Here is a 19,247-nt window from a genome sequence, read left to right as displayed (position 1 = left end):
CCAGCATATCCAACTAAGTACAGTAATAGGATAGTAACTACCTCTAGTCTTCAGTATAAAATCAGGTCTAACTTAATATTTTTTCATCTGCTATGCATTGAATAAAAGAAGGGGAGGAAGCCGGGCGCGGTGGCTCACGCCTGTAATCCCAGTACTTTGGGAGGCCGAGGCAGGTGGATCACGAGGTCAGGAGATCGAGACCATCCTGGCTAACACAGTGAAACCCCGTCTCTACTAAAAAAATACAAAAAATCAGCCGGGCGTGGTGGCGGGCGCCTGTGGTCCCAGCTACTCAGGAGTCTGAGGCAGGAGAATGGCGTGAACCCGGGAGGCGGAGCTTCCCGGGAGGCGGAGCTTGCAGTGAGCCCAGACAGCGCCACTGCACTCCAGCCTAGACTCTGTCTCAAAAAAAAAAAAAAAAAAAAAAAAAAAAAGAAAGGGAGGGAGAGAGGGTGGGAGAAAAGAAAGGAAAAGAGAAGTGGGTGGGAGTAAGGTGGTGGAAAGAAAGTAGGAAAGAAGGGAGGGAGGAAGGAAGCAGAGAGTTTAGAATTCTTTCTATTCACATTAAGTCACTGTCATCATTATAGATGATTTTTATAATGACAATTGTAATTTTGTCATTATAAAAGATTGACAATTATTAATTTGTTATTTTTAGATTAAACCAATTCTGGTGTCTGCGGGCTTCCAATGATCCCTTTTGCTTTGAGAGAAATGTTGCAACAAGTTCCCTTTATCGTCCACTATCATTCTTTTATTAGATGTGAATTACAAACAGACCAGAAAGAAAATTATGCAACAGTCTCCTTATAATAGTATGTGATGGTTAATATTGAGTGTCAACTTGATTGGATTGAAGGATGCAAAGTATTGTTTCTGGGTATGCCTGTGAGAGTATTGCCAAAGGAGATTAACATTTGAGTCAGTGGACTGGGGGAGGCAGACCCTCCCCACAATTCCCCCAAACTCCGCCCAATGTGAGTGGGCATCATCCAATCAACTGCCAGCGAGGCTAGAAAAAGCAGTCACAAGAAGGTAGGAGAAGTGGGCTTGCTGAGTCTTCTGGTCTTCATCTTTTTCTCCTGCTGGCTGCTTCCTGCTCTTGAACATCAGACTCCAAGTTCTTCAGCTTTTGGACTCTTGGACTTACTCCAGTGATTTGCCAGGGTTCTCAGGCCTTTGGCCACTGACTGAGGCTGCACTGTCAGCTTCCCTGCTTTTGAGGTTTTGGGACTCCGATTGGCTTCCTTGCTCCTCAGCTTGCAGACAGCCTATTGTGGGACTTCACCTTGTGATTGTGAGTCAATACTCCTTAATAAACTACCCCTCATATACACATCTCTCCTATTAGTTCTGTCCCTCTAGAGAATCCTGACTAATACACAGTACTATGCTATTTTGATAAGTAGCATTCCTGAAGATACTTCTGGCCAAGCAAATTCAGTCCCAGGTGTAGGAAGAAAGGTTTTCAGAGAACCACTCTCCTTCATATCTTTGCACACATCTTAAGTTCAATTCACATTCCCGTTCACAAATAAGAATTTAAAATTAGAAAACCTGACTCAATTGCCAATTCCACATTGTTCTTGAACCTCCACTTTGCAAATTCTCCTGGTTTCCATTAATGACATTGTTGTGGCCAGTATTTGGGAGAGACCACTTTCCTTTGCATTTTGGTTAACAGTGTTAACTTACCTGGTTTCATCACTTGGAGGCTTGTCATAATAGAGTCAATTCAGAGGTAACAGAAACTCCCTCAATAAGGTGATGAGTCATCTGCCATTTTAAAAAATCACTACCCATTCTACCTTATACCCATCCCTTTCCTGCAAAAATAACCAGTTGGTATGGTTGAGATGAATCAATCTTCTGTAAAAGTTGGAGATACTAAGTTGCATTTGAGTAGGTGGCATAAACCAATCACAATCTACTATGCAGGAATGACTTTCATTTATTTATAAAACATCACTGTCATGCTAAAAAACTGTAAAATTATGTTAGACCTTTTTTTAAAATAAGGAAATATAGTTCTTATGCAGATTCAGAAGTGTTTTTGTTAGTATTTTCATGGTTATTTGTTTTCTTCATTTGGACTGAATTTTTATTTATGACAAAAATAATCATTTTAATAACCCAATTTCATGATATGTTGAATGTACATTAGTTGTGACTGTGCATTACTATATTAAATCAAAATTGTTTTCATCAATTTACTTACCTTCTTAATACGTACTGTCAACCATATGATTATGCAGGAAATAAATAATACATTTTCAGTAACATCATTTAAGTGATGTGATTTTTTTAACCATCTGCAATTTAATTTTCTCTCTTATTTTGCATGTACTATGTATGAATTTATTTGCAGCATCTCCGTTTTTTAAATTTAATTTATCTCAGGATCAAGACATTTATTAGGACTATTAATTGAATTGTTCAGTAGAATTTGAAAATTATTATGTAAAAATATCTTAATAGTCTCAAAGGTTTTGTATACCATTGAAAAACGCACCATACTCTTAAAGAAATATAGACATATACAAACCTATTATCTACATATCTATAACATAGATAGACAACTCTTAACCTGCTTTCAGACTATAAAATTTTGTGATCTAACTTAAATGCATTTATTTGTAGTCTTAAAATATTAAAAGAGAGTAGAAACCTGTTGTGTGATTTACTGTCAAGTTCAGGGAAAGTTACTATTTATACACAAAACATATATATAAATTTAATAGCATGTTTAGGTAGTTATTAAACTTTATAACATATAAGCAGAAAGTTTAAGAACAAGTGAATGTCAAGAATCATTCATGATTATAAAATTTATCCTTAAAAATAATTTCAGTGATAATAATAGAAAATTGTTATTAAATATATAAACTTTGCAACAAGAATATAAAATAGTAAAAATGCAAATATTAATTCTTACCAGTGGGGGAAGGTGTTGAGCCTTGCCCTGCAAAGAAGAAACAAAAATCTCTTAGAAAATTTCAAATTTCATTCATATTCATGTAAACATATATTAGATTTTTACATGTACCTCAAGCTTATGATAGAACATTCACCAAGTGGCAATTTTCAGTAGCTTTTACCCTAATGAAACTATATTCCCTCTCTTAATATCATGTTTACAAAGCCCAAATATGTCAAAATTATGTTATTTATTTTTTGAATGCCCAGGCTAAATCAGAAACATAACAGACTAAAGGATCACTATCAGGATTAATTTCAAACCTGCAAAAGACTTTTGAAAAACTTTTGAAACATTTTTTTCCCAAATGCATTCATTTATTTAGATAATGACGATTAATTGAGCACCTATTTTGTGCTAGACATTATGCTACATGCTAGGGATATAATATGACCAACATATAAAAATTCCCTGCCCTCAATGAGCTCAATTTAGTGTGAGATATGAACAAAAACAATCAATACAGCGTGATGACAGGTGAGACAGAATGTGCTAAAGGAGCACATAACAGGATCATCTTATTTATATTTCCAGGGTTGGTGGTTGGCTGGTAGAGGAGTTGATACAGAGGATTTCTTGGATGTATTTAAGGTACGACCTAAAGGATTGCATATAGCTAGCTTGGTCCCAGAGGAATAAGAAGCTGGGATTTATCTTACAGGCTTTAGATATCCATTAGAGGGATGTCTTTAATGGGAGGCCTAATGGAGAAACATTTGAATTTTAGATCAACCTTTCAGGAAATGGAAAATGGATTATTAGAGAGCAAAGGTGAGGGCAGGAAAATCAGGAGACTAAAACCAAAGCAAAACAGACAGAGATGATGTTCTACATAAGAAGAATTGTACCCCAAAAGAAAGGATGGGGAAAAGGACCTATGAAACGCTTAAGCAGCACCAAGACTTCGTAAATCCTTGCAAGTGAGAATAAAGGAGAAAGAGTAATATGGAAAATATCTCAACTGATAGTTTAACATGCTAGTGAGTTGTAGTTTCACTGAACTTAAGAAATAATAAACAATGAGTAGAGAGAGGTGAATTGGAATTTGCTTGAGATTCCATGTGAAAATGTTTAATAGCATTTGAACACAGAGGTTCGTAGCTCATGCTATACATCTGGGTTGATGCTATAGATCAGCATACAGATACATTTTACAGCTACAAAGGTGAAGGAGATCACCAAACTATGTAAAAGAGAAGAGTCCTATTGGGTGAACCCCACTCCCGATATTCAACGTGGGTTCTTTTCTATTTCCCTAAGTGCTGGCTGGTCTGAGAAACAAAGGGAAAGAGTACCAGAGAGAAATTTTAAAACTGGGTGTCCGGGGGAGACATCATATGTCGGCAGGTTCCGTGATGCCCCCCTTAGCCATAAAACCAGCAAGTTTTTATTAGCGATTTTCAAAAGGGGAGGGAGTGTACGAATAGGGTGTGGGTCACAGAGATCACATGCTTCACAAGGTAATAAAATATCACAAAGCAAATGGAGGCAGGGCGAGATCACATGACCACAGGAAGGGGCAAAATTAAAATTGCTAATGAAGTTTCGGGGACCCATTGTCATTGATAACATCTTATCAGGAGACAGGGTTTTAGAGCAGACAACCCGTCTGATCAAAATTTATTAGGTGGGAATTTCCTCGTCCTAATAAGCCTGGGAGCCCTACAGAGACTGGGGCTTATTTCATCCCTTTGTCTACCACAGTAAAAGACAGCCACCCCCAAAGCGGCCATTTTAGAGGCCTACCCCCAGGGGCGCATTCTCTTTCTCAGGGATGCTCCTTGATGAGAAAAAGAATTCAGCGATATTTCTCCTATTTGCTTTTGAAAGAAGAGAAATATGGCTCTGTTCTGCCTGGCTTACTGGCAGTCAGAATTTAAGGTTATCTCTCTTGTTCCCCAAACATTGCTGTTATCCTGTTCTTTTTTCAAGGTGCCCAGATTTCATATTGTTCAAACACACACGCTCTATAAACAATTTGTGCATGACCACAGGGTCCTGAGGCGACATACATCCTCCTCAGCTTACAAAGATGATGGGATTAAGAGATTGAAGTAGACAGGCATAGGAAATCACAAGGGTATTGATTGGGGAAGTGGTAAGTGTCCATGAAATCTACACAATTTGTCAGAGATTGCAGTAACGACAGGCGTAAGAAAATATAAAAGTATTAGTTTGGGGAACTAATAAATGCCCATGAAATCATCACAATTTATGTTGTTCTGCCATGGCTTCAGCCAGTCCCTCTGTCCGGGGTCCCTTACTTCCTGCAACAGTGTCTAAGATAGAATCCTGAAGTTCAGTGAATATGAAGGAGAGAGCCAGCATAGGTAATCAAATTTTCCAAGTAGGAGAAAAACTGTAGCAAACAGGAATAAAGAGTAGAGGGTAATTCAAGAAGGAAGTGGTTGAAGTGAAATAATATGGGGATTAACATGCGGGATAAACATGGGAGAGTAACATGGGTCAACTGGATTTATCATCTGGGTTTGTGGAAATGTTGAAAAGAGCAGCTTTCTTGGCATCATGTGAACTAGATTCAGTCTACAGTGAAGTGCAATGTTTTCATCCCTCATCTTAGTAAATGCCTACTTAAAAAATTCTAAAGTTCTTTTCCAAATGACAACAAACTCAGATTATTAAAGGGAATCAGAGATCAGATGGAAGAGTGAATTAGCTGATACTTAAGGTGACTTCCTGCCTTTATATTCTATCTTCTGAGAATAAACTGACATGAAAACGTTTTCTTCCTTCAGAGTTGCTGTCAGAGGAGCATCACTCAGTATTTTTCAATGACATTCCCTGGCTTATTCCTTGAAGTAAAATGTATTTTTATATCATTGATGGGTGATACATAATTATTAACATATTTACTTTCTTATTTTCTCATTGTATTTCTCTTTTTCTTAATAATTCATACTTAAATATTGTTTTTAATTGATATGGTTTGTATTTTTGTCCCTTTTCTTATCTAGTTAACTTTTATCTTTCTGTTTCATGTAAACTATTATTATGTTTATTTTCCCATTAACAGTGTTCCCACTCTTCTTATTTGTTCTTATTTCCCTCTAAATTAAGGTCTTAGAATTGTGTTGGTTTGCAAAAGTGGTAATAAGAAAAAAATATTAGTATAGTAATAATTAATACCTCTCATGTTTGAAATGAAAGGAAGTGTCCTTTGTTGTTTGTGAAGAACACAGCATATCGCCAAATTTAAAATATCCAAGTTGCTTTTGAGTGTGTGAACATACTTTATACAACACATATATCTTCTTTATCTGAGAAATACATGAGCTCTTAAGTATCTAAAATTATGTTGATATGCCCCTTCTCATGCAAGCACCTAATTCCTTGGAACTTGAAACAAGTTAATTTAGTTCACTTAGGTTCAAGAAACATATATTTTTGTGCTGGCATGCTGTTAGAGACTAGGTTCAAACATGATCAAAGCATGATCCTTGCCCTGGAAAATCTTATAATCCATAAGAGACATATATCTAGTTATCTGCAAAGACATTTCACTCATGGATACACCTGATTAAGACTAATAATCAAAATTGCTCCCATCAACATCAACATGAATCACATAATAAGAGGAAGAGGAGGAGAGAAAGAGAAGCAGCTGTAGCCAAGAGTTTTGTGTATAAGAAGTGATTCATAAGTAATTGTTGGATTCTTTTAAGCATGAGTAAGTGCAAAGGAGAAACCAAACAGATCTGATGATAACAGCTTTAGAAGAAGAGTCAAGGAGCAAGCATTGTAGACCTTGAAAAGGAGATTGAACTTTTTCCTCAGAATGATGGAAGCCATTGGATCAGTTAATACAGAGGAGAAATCAGAAAGTAAATTTGATGACAGAGAAAAGAGGAATCTTAATGTTACCTGCACCACTAATTCCACAGACCACTATATTCTATTGTTCTGATTTACTACCTTGTTGTCACCAACTATAGAGAGCGTTTCGTAGAAGAAAATTATAATTCATCATCCGTTTACTACAGAAATGAGAAGAAAAATGCTGGGACACTATGTGAAGCTATTTCTTTTTGAACAAAAGAACTGTGAATACCTGAGTAAATATACTAGAACTGTTTCCAACCAGTACACTATGCATCAGACTACATACATGTTCCATGTCTCAGAGAGATTAATAAACTTCCAAGTGACCCAAAAGCAATGAGTTTTTTAAAAGAAATACATGATGTATAGTATTTTAATCTAACTTCTGAAAAGAAGGACAAGAGGTAAATTACCAAAGTGGAGAAGACTGTCTCTAATGATTTACTTTTTTAAATAATAATTTTAAAATGATATTTTATTATTATTAATTGTTAATATGTATTGAGTGTTTACTGGGTGCCAGGCACTATACTAAGTCTTTTGCTTATGTTTTTTTCTTAAGCACCACAAAAACCCTACGAAGCTTAGAAAAGTCAAGTGTCTTGGCCAAGTTCACAAGGCCAGTTTAGTATATGCGAGCCAGATTTGAACTTGAGCCTGTCTGACTTTACAGGCCATACTCTCACTCATCAGACATCCCTCTTTTCCCATCAACTTGTCTTGACAGCCTTTCCTCTTCGTATGAAATTTTAAGTATGAAAATCTTTTAGAGAAGGTATTTATTAAAAACTCATAAGCTAAGTAAAAATGCATCTTAATCATAATTTGACTGCAAGTAAATTACTAGTAGTGCTACAAATGCTAAAATAACCTTGACCCTAAAAATAGATATGCAGATTAAATCATAATATGCTGAGTGAATGCTCTATAATGGTACAAACAAATATTAGAGAAAACTCAGAGGTGTGTCGACTTAATTTATTACAGAATATTGTTTTGACAGGAAAGTCAACCAAATCACACTAATATCAAGCACAATTACTAAAATTTACAGACTTTTTGTTTAGATGTTAAGAAGTTTCTGGAGCTAGAGGACAGAATAACAGGCATATATATATATATTTTTTTTTTCTGAACTCATCATCGCTTCATATTCAAAATTTCCTCAAATCTTTTCATCTTTAATGCAGCAAAATTTAATATCCTTGGAAAACAGCATAATATATAAAGATCTAACATTTTCCTTTCTTCTATGTTCATGCTTACTTCGCATAAAGGCCTCTTGAATTGAATATGTGTTTATTTGTACACCGATTTATCACTGGATATGATTCTAAATTCCTCCACTGAGTGATTTTTAGGCTACGCTGTATTATTTCATTTTTATATACTGTTTCAAATATGCACATGAACACACACACACACACACACACGCACACACGCCCCACACCATTTTATCTTTTTAAAACAAAATTCCAAGACTTCAGCATCACTGTTTAGACTTAGTGTAAGACTAAACTCACTTGTCCTCATGGTCATAAAATCCCTATAAACAGATTTTTAGTTTTGGTAACACTTTTAGTCAACATGATCCATGACAGAAAAGTGTTTTTGTCCTTGAGAAAAACACATAGAATCAATTTAAAATAAAAATTTTAAGTTAAAAACTACTTCAAAATGTAAGCCAATGCCCTTAAGAATATAATGTAGACACTAGAGTGATCCAACTTGAAGCAACATATCAATTTTCACAAGCCATGTGCACTAGATTACATAAGTCTATGTTTTCAATCTTTTTAATATTAAAAATTTTAGCAGTCTTAAAGTAGGAACACACTAAATGTGACCTATATAAAATAGCTTAATTAAAACACCTACATAGCATCTAAAGGACATGCCCTCCAAAAAGTGATCTAATGACTGTGTGTGTGTGTGTGTGTGTGTGTGTGTGTTTGCTCCTGTATTTTTTTTTTTATTATACTTTAAGTTCTAGGGTACATGTGCACAACGTGCAGGTTTGTTACATATGTATACTTGTGCCATGTTGGTGTGCTGCACCCATCAACTCGTCAGCACCCATCAACTCATCATTTACATCAGTTATAACTCCCAATGCCATCTTTCCCCTCTCCCTGCTCCCCATAATAGGCCCCAATGTGTGATGTTCCCCTTCCCATGTCCAAGTGTTCTCATTGTTCAATTCCCACCTATGAGTGAGAACATGCAGGGTTTGGTTTTCTGTTCTTGCGAAAGTTTGCTGAGAATGGTGGTTTTCAGCTGCACCAATGTCCCTACAAAGGACACGAACTCATCCTTTTTTATGGCTGCATAGTATTCCATGGTGTATATGTACCACATTTTCTTAATCCAGTCTGTCACTATTCACAATAGCAAAGACTTGGAATCAACCCATCTAATGATTTTTATATCAATGTTAGCAGTACACTAACAAATACTTTGGTGGAGAATGCCTTTATATATTAAATAAGGTAGGGGGTAGGTGAAGGTACTTAACTACTTAGAGAAAACTATACAACCAAATATCTGCAATAATTTATTAATGTCTCTATCATATTTTAATTCTTCCTAAACTACATGAGCAATGACTTCAATTGTCTGTTGCACTTCATATGTGCAAACATTATCAAACATTACTAAAATCATAGATAGAAGCTACTGTGCTGAATCTTCACTGATAGAAAAAAAGACCTGATGAGATTAGTTGTGGCCAGGTGCAGTGGTGCACACCTGGAATCCCAGCACTTTGGGAGGGAGAGGCAGGTGGATCACTTGAGCCAAGTGATCCAGGCTGGGCAACATGTAAAACCTCATCTCTACTAAAAACACAAAAATCAGCCAGGTGTGCTGATGTGTGCCTATAGTCCCAGCTACTTGGGAGGCTAAGCCCAGGAGTGGGGGTTGAGGCTGTAGTGAGATGTGAAGGTGCCACTGCACTCCAGCCTGGGTGACAGAGTGAGACCCTGACTCAAAAACAAAAAACAACAACAAAAAAGATTGGTCGTATAAGATATTCAACTATTTCATGACCTATCCATTTAGACTGGAGTATATGGTTAAATATTATTCTGCTTGTCCAGTGCAAAACAAATGAACTGATGTAGTTACCTAATTTGTTTTATGTATGTAGACAGCCTTGTACTGTACCCTAGTTCCTGTATTACTTAAAAGTGACAATATATTCTTAGTGGAGTCAAACAGATTTGGGAAGAGCAAATAACATTTTTGCATAAAGTACTTAATAACTAGTGCATAATAAATATTTATTTAATATTTGGAGATTATTTAATACAAATTACACTACAATATATGTAAACATTCTTTATGAACAATACTGGGAAGGTGTGGAAAATAGGTAAAGAAAAATATGTGAAATAGTAATGGAAATTAAGAGGGCACACGTGTAGGTGTGTGACAATAAAGAAAAGGCACCACTATTTATCAAAGTATGAACTGCATTGAGCTTTCTCTCAAATTCTATGAACACATCAAATCAATATGAAATGAAACACAGTAAAATATCTAGTGTTCTACATATTACAGTTACTACATTCTATAGTTTAACTTTTATTTTCTAGGGATGAAATTTTTTACATTTTTTTAAACTTAAAAGCCTTGCGTTTTCGTTAGTCAAAGGAGTATTTAGTAATATTTCAGTAGGTGGCACCATAGCACTAAAAATCTGTAAATTATCTAAGAGCTCTTTTTCCCATTATAATCCTGTTGTGAATCACCAATGGAATTGACTAGATACATTAAACAGATGAAAATGTAGATAACAGAACATTTGATCTTCAAAGCTGTGTTATTCTAACACATGTATTGTTACTGAATTTACCTTTCCCAATATGTTTCTTTTACAACTCAAAATGTTTAAATGATGACAAATCAAAGTTACCTTGAAGTCACACCCCTAAGTCCCCGATCAGAGATTTCAGCAAAAACTAGGAATCAATTTGAGTGAAAACGGCATTTCAAAAGACATACTTGGGCTTTAAATACCACCCGTTCTCCCTCCCCCCTAAAAAAAAATGGGATGCTATTTCCAAGGGAATTTAAACCTGTCTAGTTCTGCAAATCTGGGAAAAGTACAAGGGCAGAAGGGTAAAATAGAATAGATGAAATAAATACTTATTCTCAGCATCTGCCCTAAAATGAATGATAGCATGTTTTGAAGGTTGAGAATGCATACTTGACCTCCATAAACATAAAGGCTGTACAAAAGTGGAAAAAAGCAAATCAAGACAAAAAATAAGGGTCAGCTGAAACAGATATGTATGGCTTTCCTTTCTTAGCAATGCATGATAATAATAAAGTATACAATAAAAATAAGAGAATTACACTTTTCTTTATGCTGGAAATCTTCTATGTGATCCACAGACAATAACTCTAACAAATCATATTAAATTATCAAGTATTTATGGAGTAAGCACTCTGGGCAGTGACAAACCAGGGGTTAGGATTTCAGAAAACCACAGGAAACAGTCTTTTCTACCCTCCATTAGCTTAATCAGTCAATACAATAATGATAGCAACAGTTTACTGAAATGTTATGTAGCAGACATTATGCACACCTCTTTTATATATATATATATATATATATTTTCCTTTAAACATCCCAGCAAGTCAATGAGTTAGCATTATTTATCCTTTTTTATAGGGAATGAAACTGGGACCTAAAAGAGTTAAGTAAATGTAAGTAAATTGCTCACAGGCACACACAAGGAAAGTGTTAGATTTGATGTAGTGTCTATTTAATGATTTTCTTATTCTTTATGTGGACTTTATGTTAAAATATTGCATATATTAATATTATGTTTGGAATCTCGTGAGTAAAGCACTTTCTGCTTATCATCAGAAAATAATTCCAAAGATTTCTACTCAGACAGAAGCAAAGCATTTTAGTGATTATTGACACACATTTCATTCGATAGGAAACTAAGACTCAGTGAGTTTAGTGCCTTTCTGATTTCATTCAATCCAGTTAAGGCACGTGAATTTATGAACTCCACCAATGTCCAGAGAATTTCAACATCCCTTTATTGAGGCCTTAAATACAAACGGACATCCAAGAAACACTAGACCAAAGCCTCTAATAAGAAATAAAGATGGAGCTCAAATAAACAAAAGAAGGACTTGGGAGAATGAGGCAATGCAAGGAGCAAAAGAAAGGATAACCAACTACAATTCATATTTTCAGAAATGATAAAACATTGCATCCCTGAACAAAGAGCAAGAGGTTATAAAAAGCAACATTTCAAGATCAAGAGAAGAAGTCAACAGATACTGGCAAAAATCTTTTTTTTTTTTTTTAAAGAAACAGAACAACAATAAAAGATAACATTTAAAAATCACAAAATATCAAGAGAGGGGTGGGAGCAAAAGACTGTTCTTATTTACTCTAGGCCTTACAGTACTATTTAAACTTTCAAATTATAGACACACATTTTAAATAATAATGCAAATAATAAATAAAAATATCATTATGTAAAGCAGAATTGAGGATAAAGATGGCAAATTTTGGGGTCATGAGAGGAATAAAATCAAATAATTAAAAAAATTTAAAGATAGCAATCATATCTAGTTGTCTCCCAATGAATTATGGTGTCCAATATTTAAAATAATATTTTTTGCTTGTGAATACATATGAGTTTGCAAACACACACCTCTAAAACTAGGAATGCATTTGTAGGTATTTTATACCTGACCTAAAACATCATGTTATATATTGCAGGCATGTTGATTAACAAAACAATTAATGACAAAAAATTAATAAAGGCTGCTAGATAACCATCTAAGAACAATCAGTTACACTGCTTTTTTTCTGTCTTAAAATATTTATCTACAAGTCAGGGGGAAAATGATTATCACTTCCTGTGTAATGATGGTCAAATTGAAGTCTTTGATTTAGATATGTGTGCCTTTAAATGTCCCATAGTCAAATCTGTTTCAGAAGTAATTCACGCTACATACCCTTTGGAGATATTTATAAAGTGTGTTAATATATTAAAAGCATAGAAAAACTTATGTCACTTCGTTTAGCTCAAGATCTCCTAAAAGTATTTGCCACAAACTCATTTTTTCCCATGGACATACTATAGGACACTTGTACGATGTAACTGCAATGTTTCTGAGAACATAGTTTACAAAATTGTGGCTTGTTATCAGTTATGTATATTTGTGTGTGTATAACCAGTATTATTATCCTGAGTAATCCTTTATTTGTATTGATCCTGACTGGGCATATTTAAATATGATTAAAAGGTGTATATTTCTGGGCTCCAACTCTGGAAAATCTGATTTAGTATATTTGTGGGGTAGCGTGATCTGTGCACTGATACTTTCTTAAAGCTCTGATGGTGATTGTGATGGAAACAAGGGTTAAGAACAACTGAGAAAGATGCTTCCTTATCCATATTTTCTTTTTAAACATTTTCCAGAATAGGTTTATTCCCATATTAATTGTATTTTTGCTTCTTATGAAAATGTATGTTTTCATTTACCTAAATCCAGGGATATATACCTGATTTATACAATATACTTCAGATAGCAAAAACCATTTAATTATATTAATGTCTTAGTAAGTATACATTTTTGTAGCTCTTTGCTTCCTCTAGGATCGGTTGTGAACATCGTTAAAGTACAAAGAATCATCAAAAGATGTTTGCATAGGTGGTCAAATATTTTATTAGTGTATTTATTGCTATCAACAGCGTTTACTATTTAATAAGCAGCTACTATGTGGATGACATTGTCTTAAATACTGTTACATATTATTTTATCTAATCATTGTAGAAATCCTACAAAGTAGATGGTATTCTCTTCTTTTCACAGACGAAAGTTCAAAATCATAAATATGTGTATGCAAGGCTAAAGAACTTGTAGCAAAATGAGTCTAGATTTAAATGCAGATCTGTCTGACTCTAAAAACCCCCATGCTTGTTCAACTACATTGCGCTATAAGGAAAAAATATTTAATGCTAAATCCAGTATTTGTGCTAAAGAACTATTAGGGACTCAAAAATGAGTAAATATTATGTATAATCATCAAAATGGGATTCAGAGTACCACACATTAAAATTTATTGTTAAAAAGTGCAAATTGCTGGACAATGACTACAAAAGGGGTAGATTCTTATATTTCAGAAAAACAGGAGAGGAAAAGTGAATAGGCCTACAGCTGACAAAAATGGTAGAATGAACTTGTCTGTCCTTCAGTATTTTTACCCAAATCTGTAAGGAAAGAAGAACAGAACATGCTAAAAAAAGTCATGATTTTATTATGTCTGTGCTTTGAAACAAAGCAAAACAAACAAAAGCTTTTGCCAATCAACCTACACCTTGTAAAAGAAGTGGGGTGAGGGAAAGAATAGGTGAATGAAGCTCCCCATAGAAAATAAACAGTGCTAAGACAGTGAGTGTCTGTGAATTTAATCTAGTTCTGTAGAAACGTGTTTACAGCACCAACCACAACCCTTTCTAAATGAGCCATGAGAGAAATTAAAATTGTACTTTTTTGTGAACTAACTACAATATAATAAAAAATTCACAGAAAATAAATGTTAGATTATAGGGAGTGCACCTAATAGAAACTAATCTCCCATCTCACAAACAGAATCAAATGTCCGCTGAGGCTGCACAAAAGCCTTCCACTCCTAAAAGCCGAGAATAATAAAAGCAAAGGCTGATAAATGCACTGCTTATTTTTTCTTATTTCCCTTTAATGAAAACTCTGAACAGAAACACTTGGTTTACTTTCAAAATCATTAAAGGAACCCAGGCATAATGGGAAAAGCTACACTTTCAAATAGAAGAGGTTTTCAATGTGTTGTTCTCATAAGACTGCTGTTTGCACAGCTAAAAGCTAACAGCAGTGTCTTTACTGCTCTTGTGGTTTCTTCTCTTCGGTGTACTTCTGTTTTTCTTATTCTGAGTCTTTATAGGAAAGGAAGAGGCGCAGCTCATGCGGTTAAGCACACAGGCGCTACCAAATGGTGCAATACGTTGCCATAGCACCAGCATAATCAGCCCTATCTCGGGGTTAAAACCACAACTTCTCTAGTTGACGTTGAGCTGCCTGACTATACATTTAACTGCTACAAAATGCTGAATTTCCAGATTGATTTGTGTTTGCTTCAATAGAAATGTATTTCAAAAGTAAGGTTAGTTTTATTATGCGTTTTATTTCAGAAGCACTTCATTTTGAAAAGCACTCACGAATGCTATTTTGATGACAAAAATAAGTTAAACCCAATCTTATATTTAAAAACATAAAAAGTCACCGTTGATTTGGCCAGCAATTAAACTTAATTAATTCATTACATTATGAAACTTGGAGAAAATAGATCACAAAGAAAAAAGTAAGACAAAATGTTTATTTGTAAACAGAACTCACATTCCTTTACCACTAGATAATGAAATGATAAAATATAGTCTAGGCAAGGATATTTCCTATTTGTTCAGAGACATTATCATCACATATGAAATACAACCCTACCAGTGGGAAACATGGCATTGCACGCTTTGCAAGCAAATGCACTGCGCTAAGTTGAACAGCTTCCTAGATACACACTTGATAGTCTCATGAAAGACAATGCCTGAAAAAAAAGACATGTGTAGAAACATTTTGCTGCCTTGTCACATTCCCTGATACCCTGCAGCCCTAGTTGGTAACCATTTTCCATGCTGTGTATTCCTACCAGTTGTCTTATGTTCTGACTAAATAATTATTTCATAAGATAGAAAATATTAAAATAATATATTAACATTCATTAATAATAAATCCTGAAAAGGATAATGAGATCCTTTTCATTTAACTTCTTTGGGAAAATTCATATTGGGCCAGCTCTTCATCCCTTTATACATCAGAAAGTGGTTTCTCGATCTTTAGTAAACAAGGAACATTTACCGAATACCTACTATTTGATACGTTATCATATATAATCCTCCTAATATTTCTATGTGATAAGCATTATTATTCTTGTTTTATAAAGGACAAAAGGAAGACACAGCTGGTTTAAATATATTGCTTTGAATATAGAGTAACAGTGCAAAAACTCAATCCCAGGTCTACTAGAATCCAAAGCTCCTGCATTTCCTCCTAACTCCATAATGCTGCCTCCTGGGAATAGAGGATTCAGAGCATCCATTTCACATCATTCTCCTGAATTTCGGTACATAGTCCTTGAATTCCTAGTATCTGTGGTCTGTGGCTTCCTCTTACTTTCCATTGCCTTTACCCTGGTCCAGGTACTTATCATGTCCTATTTCAATAATGTTTATACTCAGTTTCTAAACTGACGACTTCCTCCATCCCTTCCCCATGCATGCTAGATACTGCCACATTGATCTACTTGTAAAATGCAGTGATGTGTGTCCCTTTCCTGTTAAAATATTTTAGTAGATTCCAAACTCTTTACTATTCACTTTACATCAATTCCTCTGAACTTTATATAACTTTACATCATTCCTCTTCAGTTCAAAGGAGACTGTTGTATCTTTTTTTTTTTTCTTCTTCTTCTATGAGAGAGTTTGCTCTGTGGCCCAGGCTGGAGTGCCGTGGCACTATCTCAGTTCACTGCAACCTCCACCTCCCGGGTTCAAGCGGTTCTCCTGCCTCAGCCTCCTGAGTAGATGATGGGATTACAAGCATGCAGCACCACACCTGGCTAATATTTGTATTTTTAGTAGAGACGGGACTTCACCATGTTGTCCAGAATGGTCTCGAACTCCTGACCTCAAGTAATCCGCCCGCCTCGGCCTCCCAATGTTGTGGCTATTAAACAAGACAGTTTGTGAAGCTTTTAGTAATATTTTTAAAATAATATAAATGAACCCCGGCTTCCCTGGCTAGTTTTCAGAGGCTGCCGAGTCGCCGTTGCGCCTGCTCCTGGCCTAGTAGAACGCCCAGCTGCGCGCTCCGCTCTTGCGCAGCCATGCCAGGGGGACCTCAGCAAGCGATTCAGTCCCTTGAGCCTGCAGGAAGGGGACGGGCAGCCGCAGCACTCGCTGCCTGTCACCTACGCCAGGGCGGCGGTGGACGAGCTGGGCAAAGTGCTGACGCCCACCTAGGTTAACAGACCCTCCAGCATTTCATGGGATGATCTTGATTAAAGGAAACTCTACACCTTCGTCCTAACAGAAACCGATGCTCCCGGCAGGAAAGAGCCCCAGTACACAGAATGGCGTCATTTCCTGGTGGTCAACATGAAGGGCAATGACATCAGCAGTGGCACAGTCCTCTCCATTACGTGGGCTCGGGGCCTCCGGAGGGCACAGGCCTCCACCGCTATGCCTGCCTGGTTTACAAGCGGGACAGGCTGCTGAAATGTGACCAGCCCATCCTCAGCAATGGATCTGGAGACCACGGTGGCAAATTCAAAACGGCATCCTTCGGTCAAAAGTACGAGCTCTGCCGGGCGTGGTGGCTCACTCCTGTAATCCCAGCACTTTGGGAGGCTTAGGCCGGTGGATCACGAGGTCAGTAAATCAAGATCATGCTGGCCAACGTGGTGAAACCCCGTCTCTACTAAAAATACAAAAAAAAAAAAAAAAAAAAAAAAAAAAAAAAAAAAAAAAGCTGGGTGTGGTGGCGCCAGCCTGTAGTCCCAGCTACTCGGGAGAATGAGGCAGGAGAATGGCTTGAACCCGGGTGGCAGAGGTTGCAGTGAGGCGAGATCGGGCCACTGCACTCTAGCCTGGCGACAAAGCAAGACTCAGTCTCAAAAACAACAACAACAACAACGACGAGCTCAGGGCCCCAGTGGCCAACAAGCATTACCAGGCTGAGTGGGATGACTTTGTGCCCAAACTGCACTGCACGAGCAGCTGTCTGGGAAATAGGGGGCAGCTCAGGGACCTGAACTGTCCCAGAGGCCCCAAGCCGTGTTCTCCAGTTCAGTGTTGCATGTATAATAGATTTCTCCTCTTCCGGCTCTCCTTTGCACAGGCAAGACATGAGCAGTCAGATGGTTTAGGGTAACTTCTTCTGCTACCTGGCCTTTATAATTCTAGTCACTCACTCACTCTGGTGTATGTTTTGATCAAAGTGGAACTCTATTTTGAGGAATATTTTGGTACTGTGATGGGGTCATCAAATTAATATGAAAATAGCAATGCAGAGTTTAAAGAAGAAAAAGCTGGGGGAAAAAAGACCAAGCCTACAGTAATAGAGCAAAGCATCAAAGAATCTTTAAGGGAGGTTACTCACGCGCCACCCCCCCCCCCAAAAAAAAAATAAAGGAAAAAGGATTGGTTGCCTCTCTGCCTTTGTGATCCTGAGACCAGAATTGTACTCAGCGTGTTTTTATGGTGCTGTCGCTGACCTAGAAAACCAGAGGCTGACTGGCATGGAGGCTACACCCCAACACGGTGCATCTCAGATGCCTTAATAGGCGTCAGTATCTTGCTCTGGACCCTTTAAAAAGCAATCCTGGAAAAAGCATTAGGGAGAGTGGCTTTGCTGTTGTTGGGGCATGGCCATCTAGACTGGCAGCAGTACTCATTGACAGCTTATTAGGAATCCTTACAACTATAGTTGTTAAATTGATAGCTCTTCATGGGGGTAAGAAAAGCTGATCTGGAGTTGTTGAATGTTGGGTTAATTCTGCTGTTTGCTTATAATTGAATAAAAATAGAAATGTTGAGTGAACAAGATCAAAAAGTTCTATAAATGGTAGTAATTACTGTTATTGTTACCACCATCTAGATTATCACCTTCAGGCATTTTGACTTTTTAATTTGATTTGTCCTTCTTAAAGGCACTGGTGAAATCAGCATCTCTTGTATCCTACACAGTAGTTAGTTTATAGAAGGACAATAAACATTTTTGGATTTACTCTTAGTATAGTTTGTGCCTATGGTTCCACAGTAAAAATACTTTGAGCAATATAATTTTGAAACTCACTGTAAGATATGTGTAATTCCTCATTTCATAAGATGGTATTGCATTTCCTCTTGGCATTTTCATGTGCTTTTGAATTTTCATATGTATCTACATTTATGTTCATGCAATAAAGAACAAAATGTAAAACTGTACCTGGAAATATACATCCCTATGTGGAAATAAAGAGCTGGACTTTATATTGTCCTCGGAATGACATAGTTTTGAATCCTAGCTCAGCCAACTAAGGTCTTATACAGGTTAAGTGATATTTGTGAGGTTTAGTCTCCTTGTTTTTAGAGCCATAATCATAAAATCTAGTTTATATATGAGTTGATATGAGGATTAGATAAAGCAATAAATGCAGGAGGCTTTTGCTTGTGCATAGCTGAGAAAAATTTGAATCCACACAGTATTGTTTAAATTTAATCATTTTGGTCATACTGTAGCCACATTACAATGTGAAAGTGCAATCGTTTCCTACTTTCTATGGAAGCAGGGAGGAAGAATGCCTACCCTATTCTTAGGATAA

At 36.4% G+C, this 19,247-nt stretch overlaps 1 protein-coding gene and 1 pseudogene across 9 annotated transcripts in view; one reads left to right on the top strand and one right to left on the bottom strand.

The window, feature by feature from the left end:
- Positions 1-19,247, bottom strand: part of PTPRC (protein tyrosine phosphatase receptor type C) — a 122,401-nt gene that overhangs the window by 64,175 nt on the left and 38,979 nt on the right. For all 9 annotated transcript variants that reach the window (XM_005540329.5, XM_045394459.3, XM_005540330.5 and 6 more), the window contains exon 3: positions 2,936-2,962. In XM_005540329.5, the coding sequence (XP_005540386.3) occupies positions 2,936-2,962 (27 nt within the window). The remainder of the gene's footprint in view (positions 1-2,935; positions 2,963-19,247) is intronic.
- On the top strand, positions 3,661-17,367 carry LOC102146457 (phosphatidylethanolamine-binding protein 1 pseudogene; annotated as a pseudogene).

The sequence above is a fragment of the Macaca fascicularis genome, chromosome 1 (genome assembly GCF_037993035.2).
Source record: "Macaca fascicularis isolate 582-1 chromosome 1, T2T-MFA8v1.1".
Lineage (NCBI taxonomy): Eukaryota > Metazoa > Chordata > Mammalia > Primates > Cercopithecidae > Macaca > Macaca fascicularis.
This window is presented reverse-complemented; position numbering and strand designations above follow the sequence as displayed.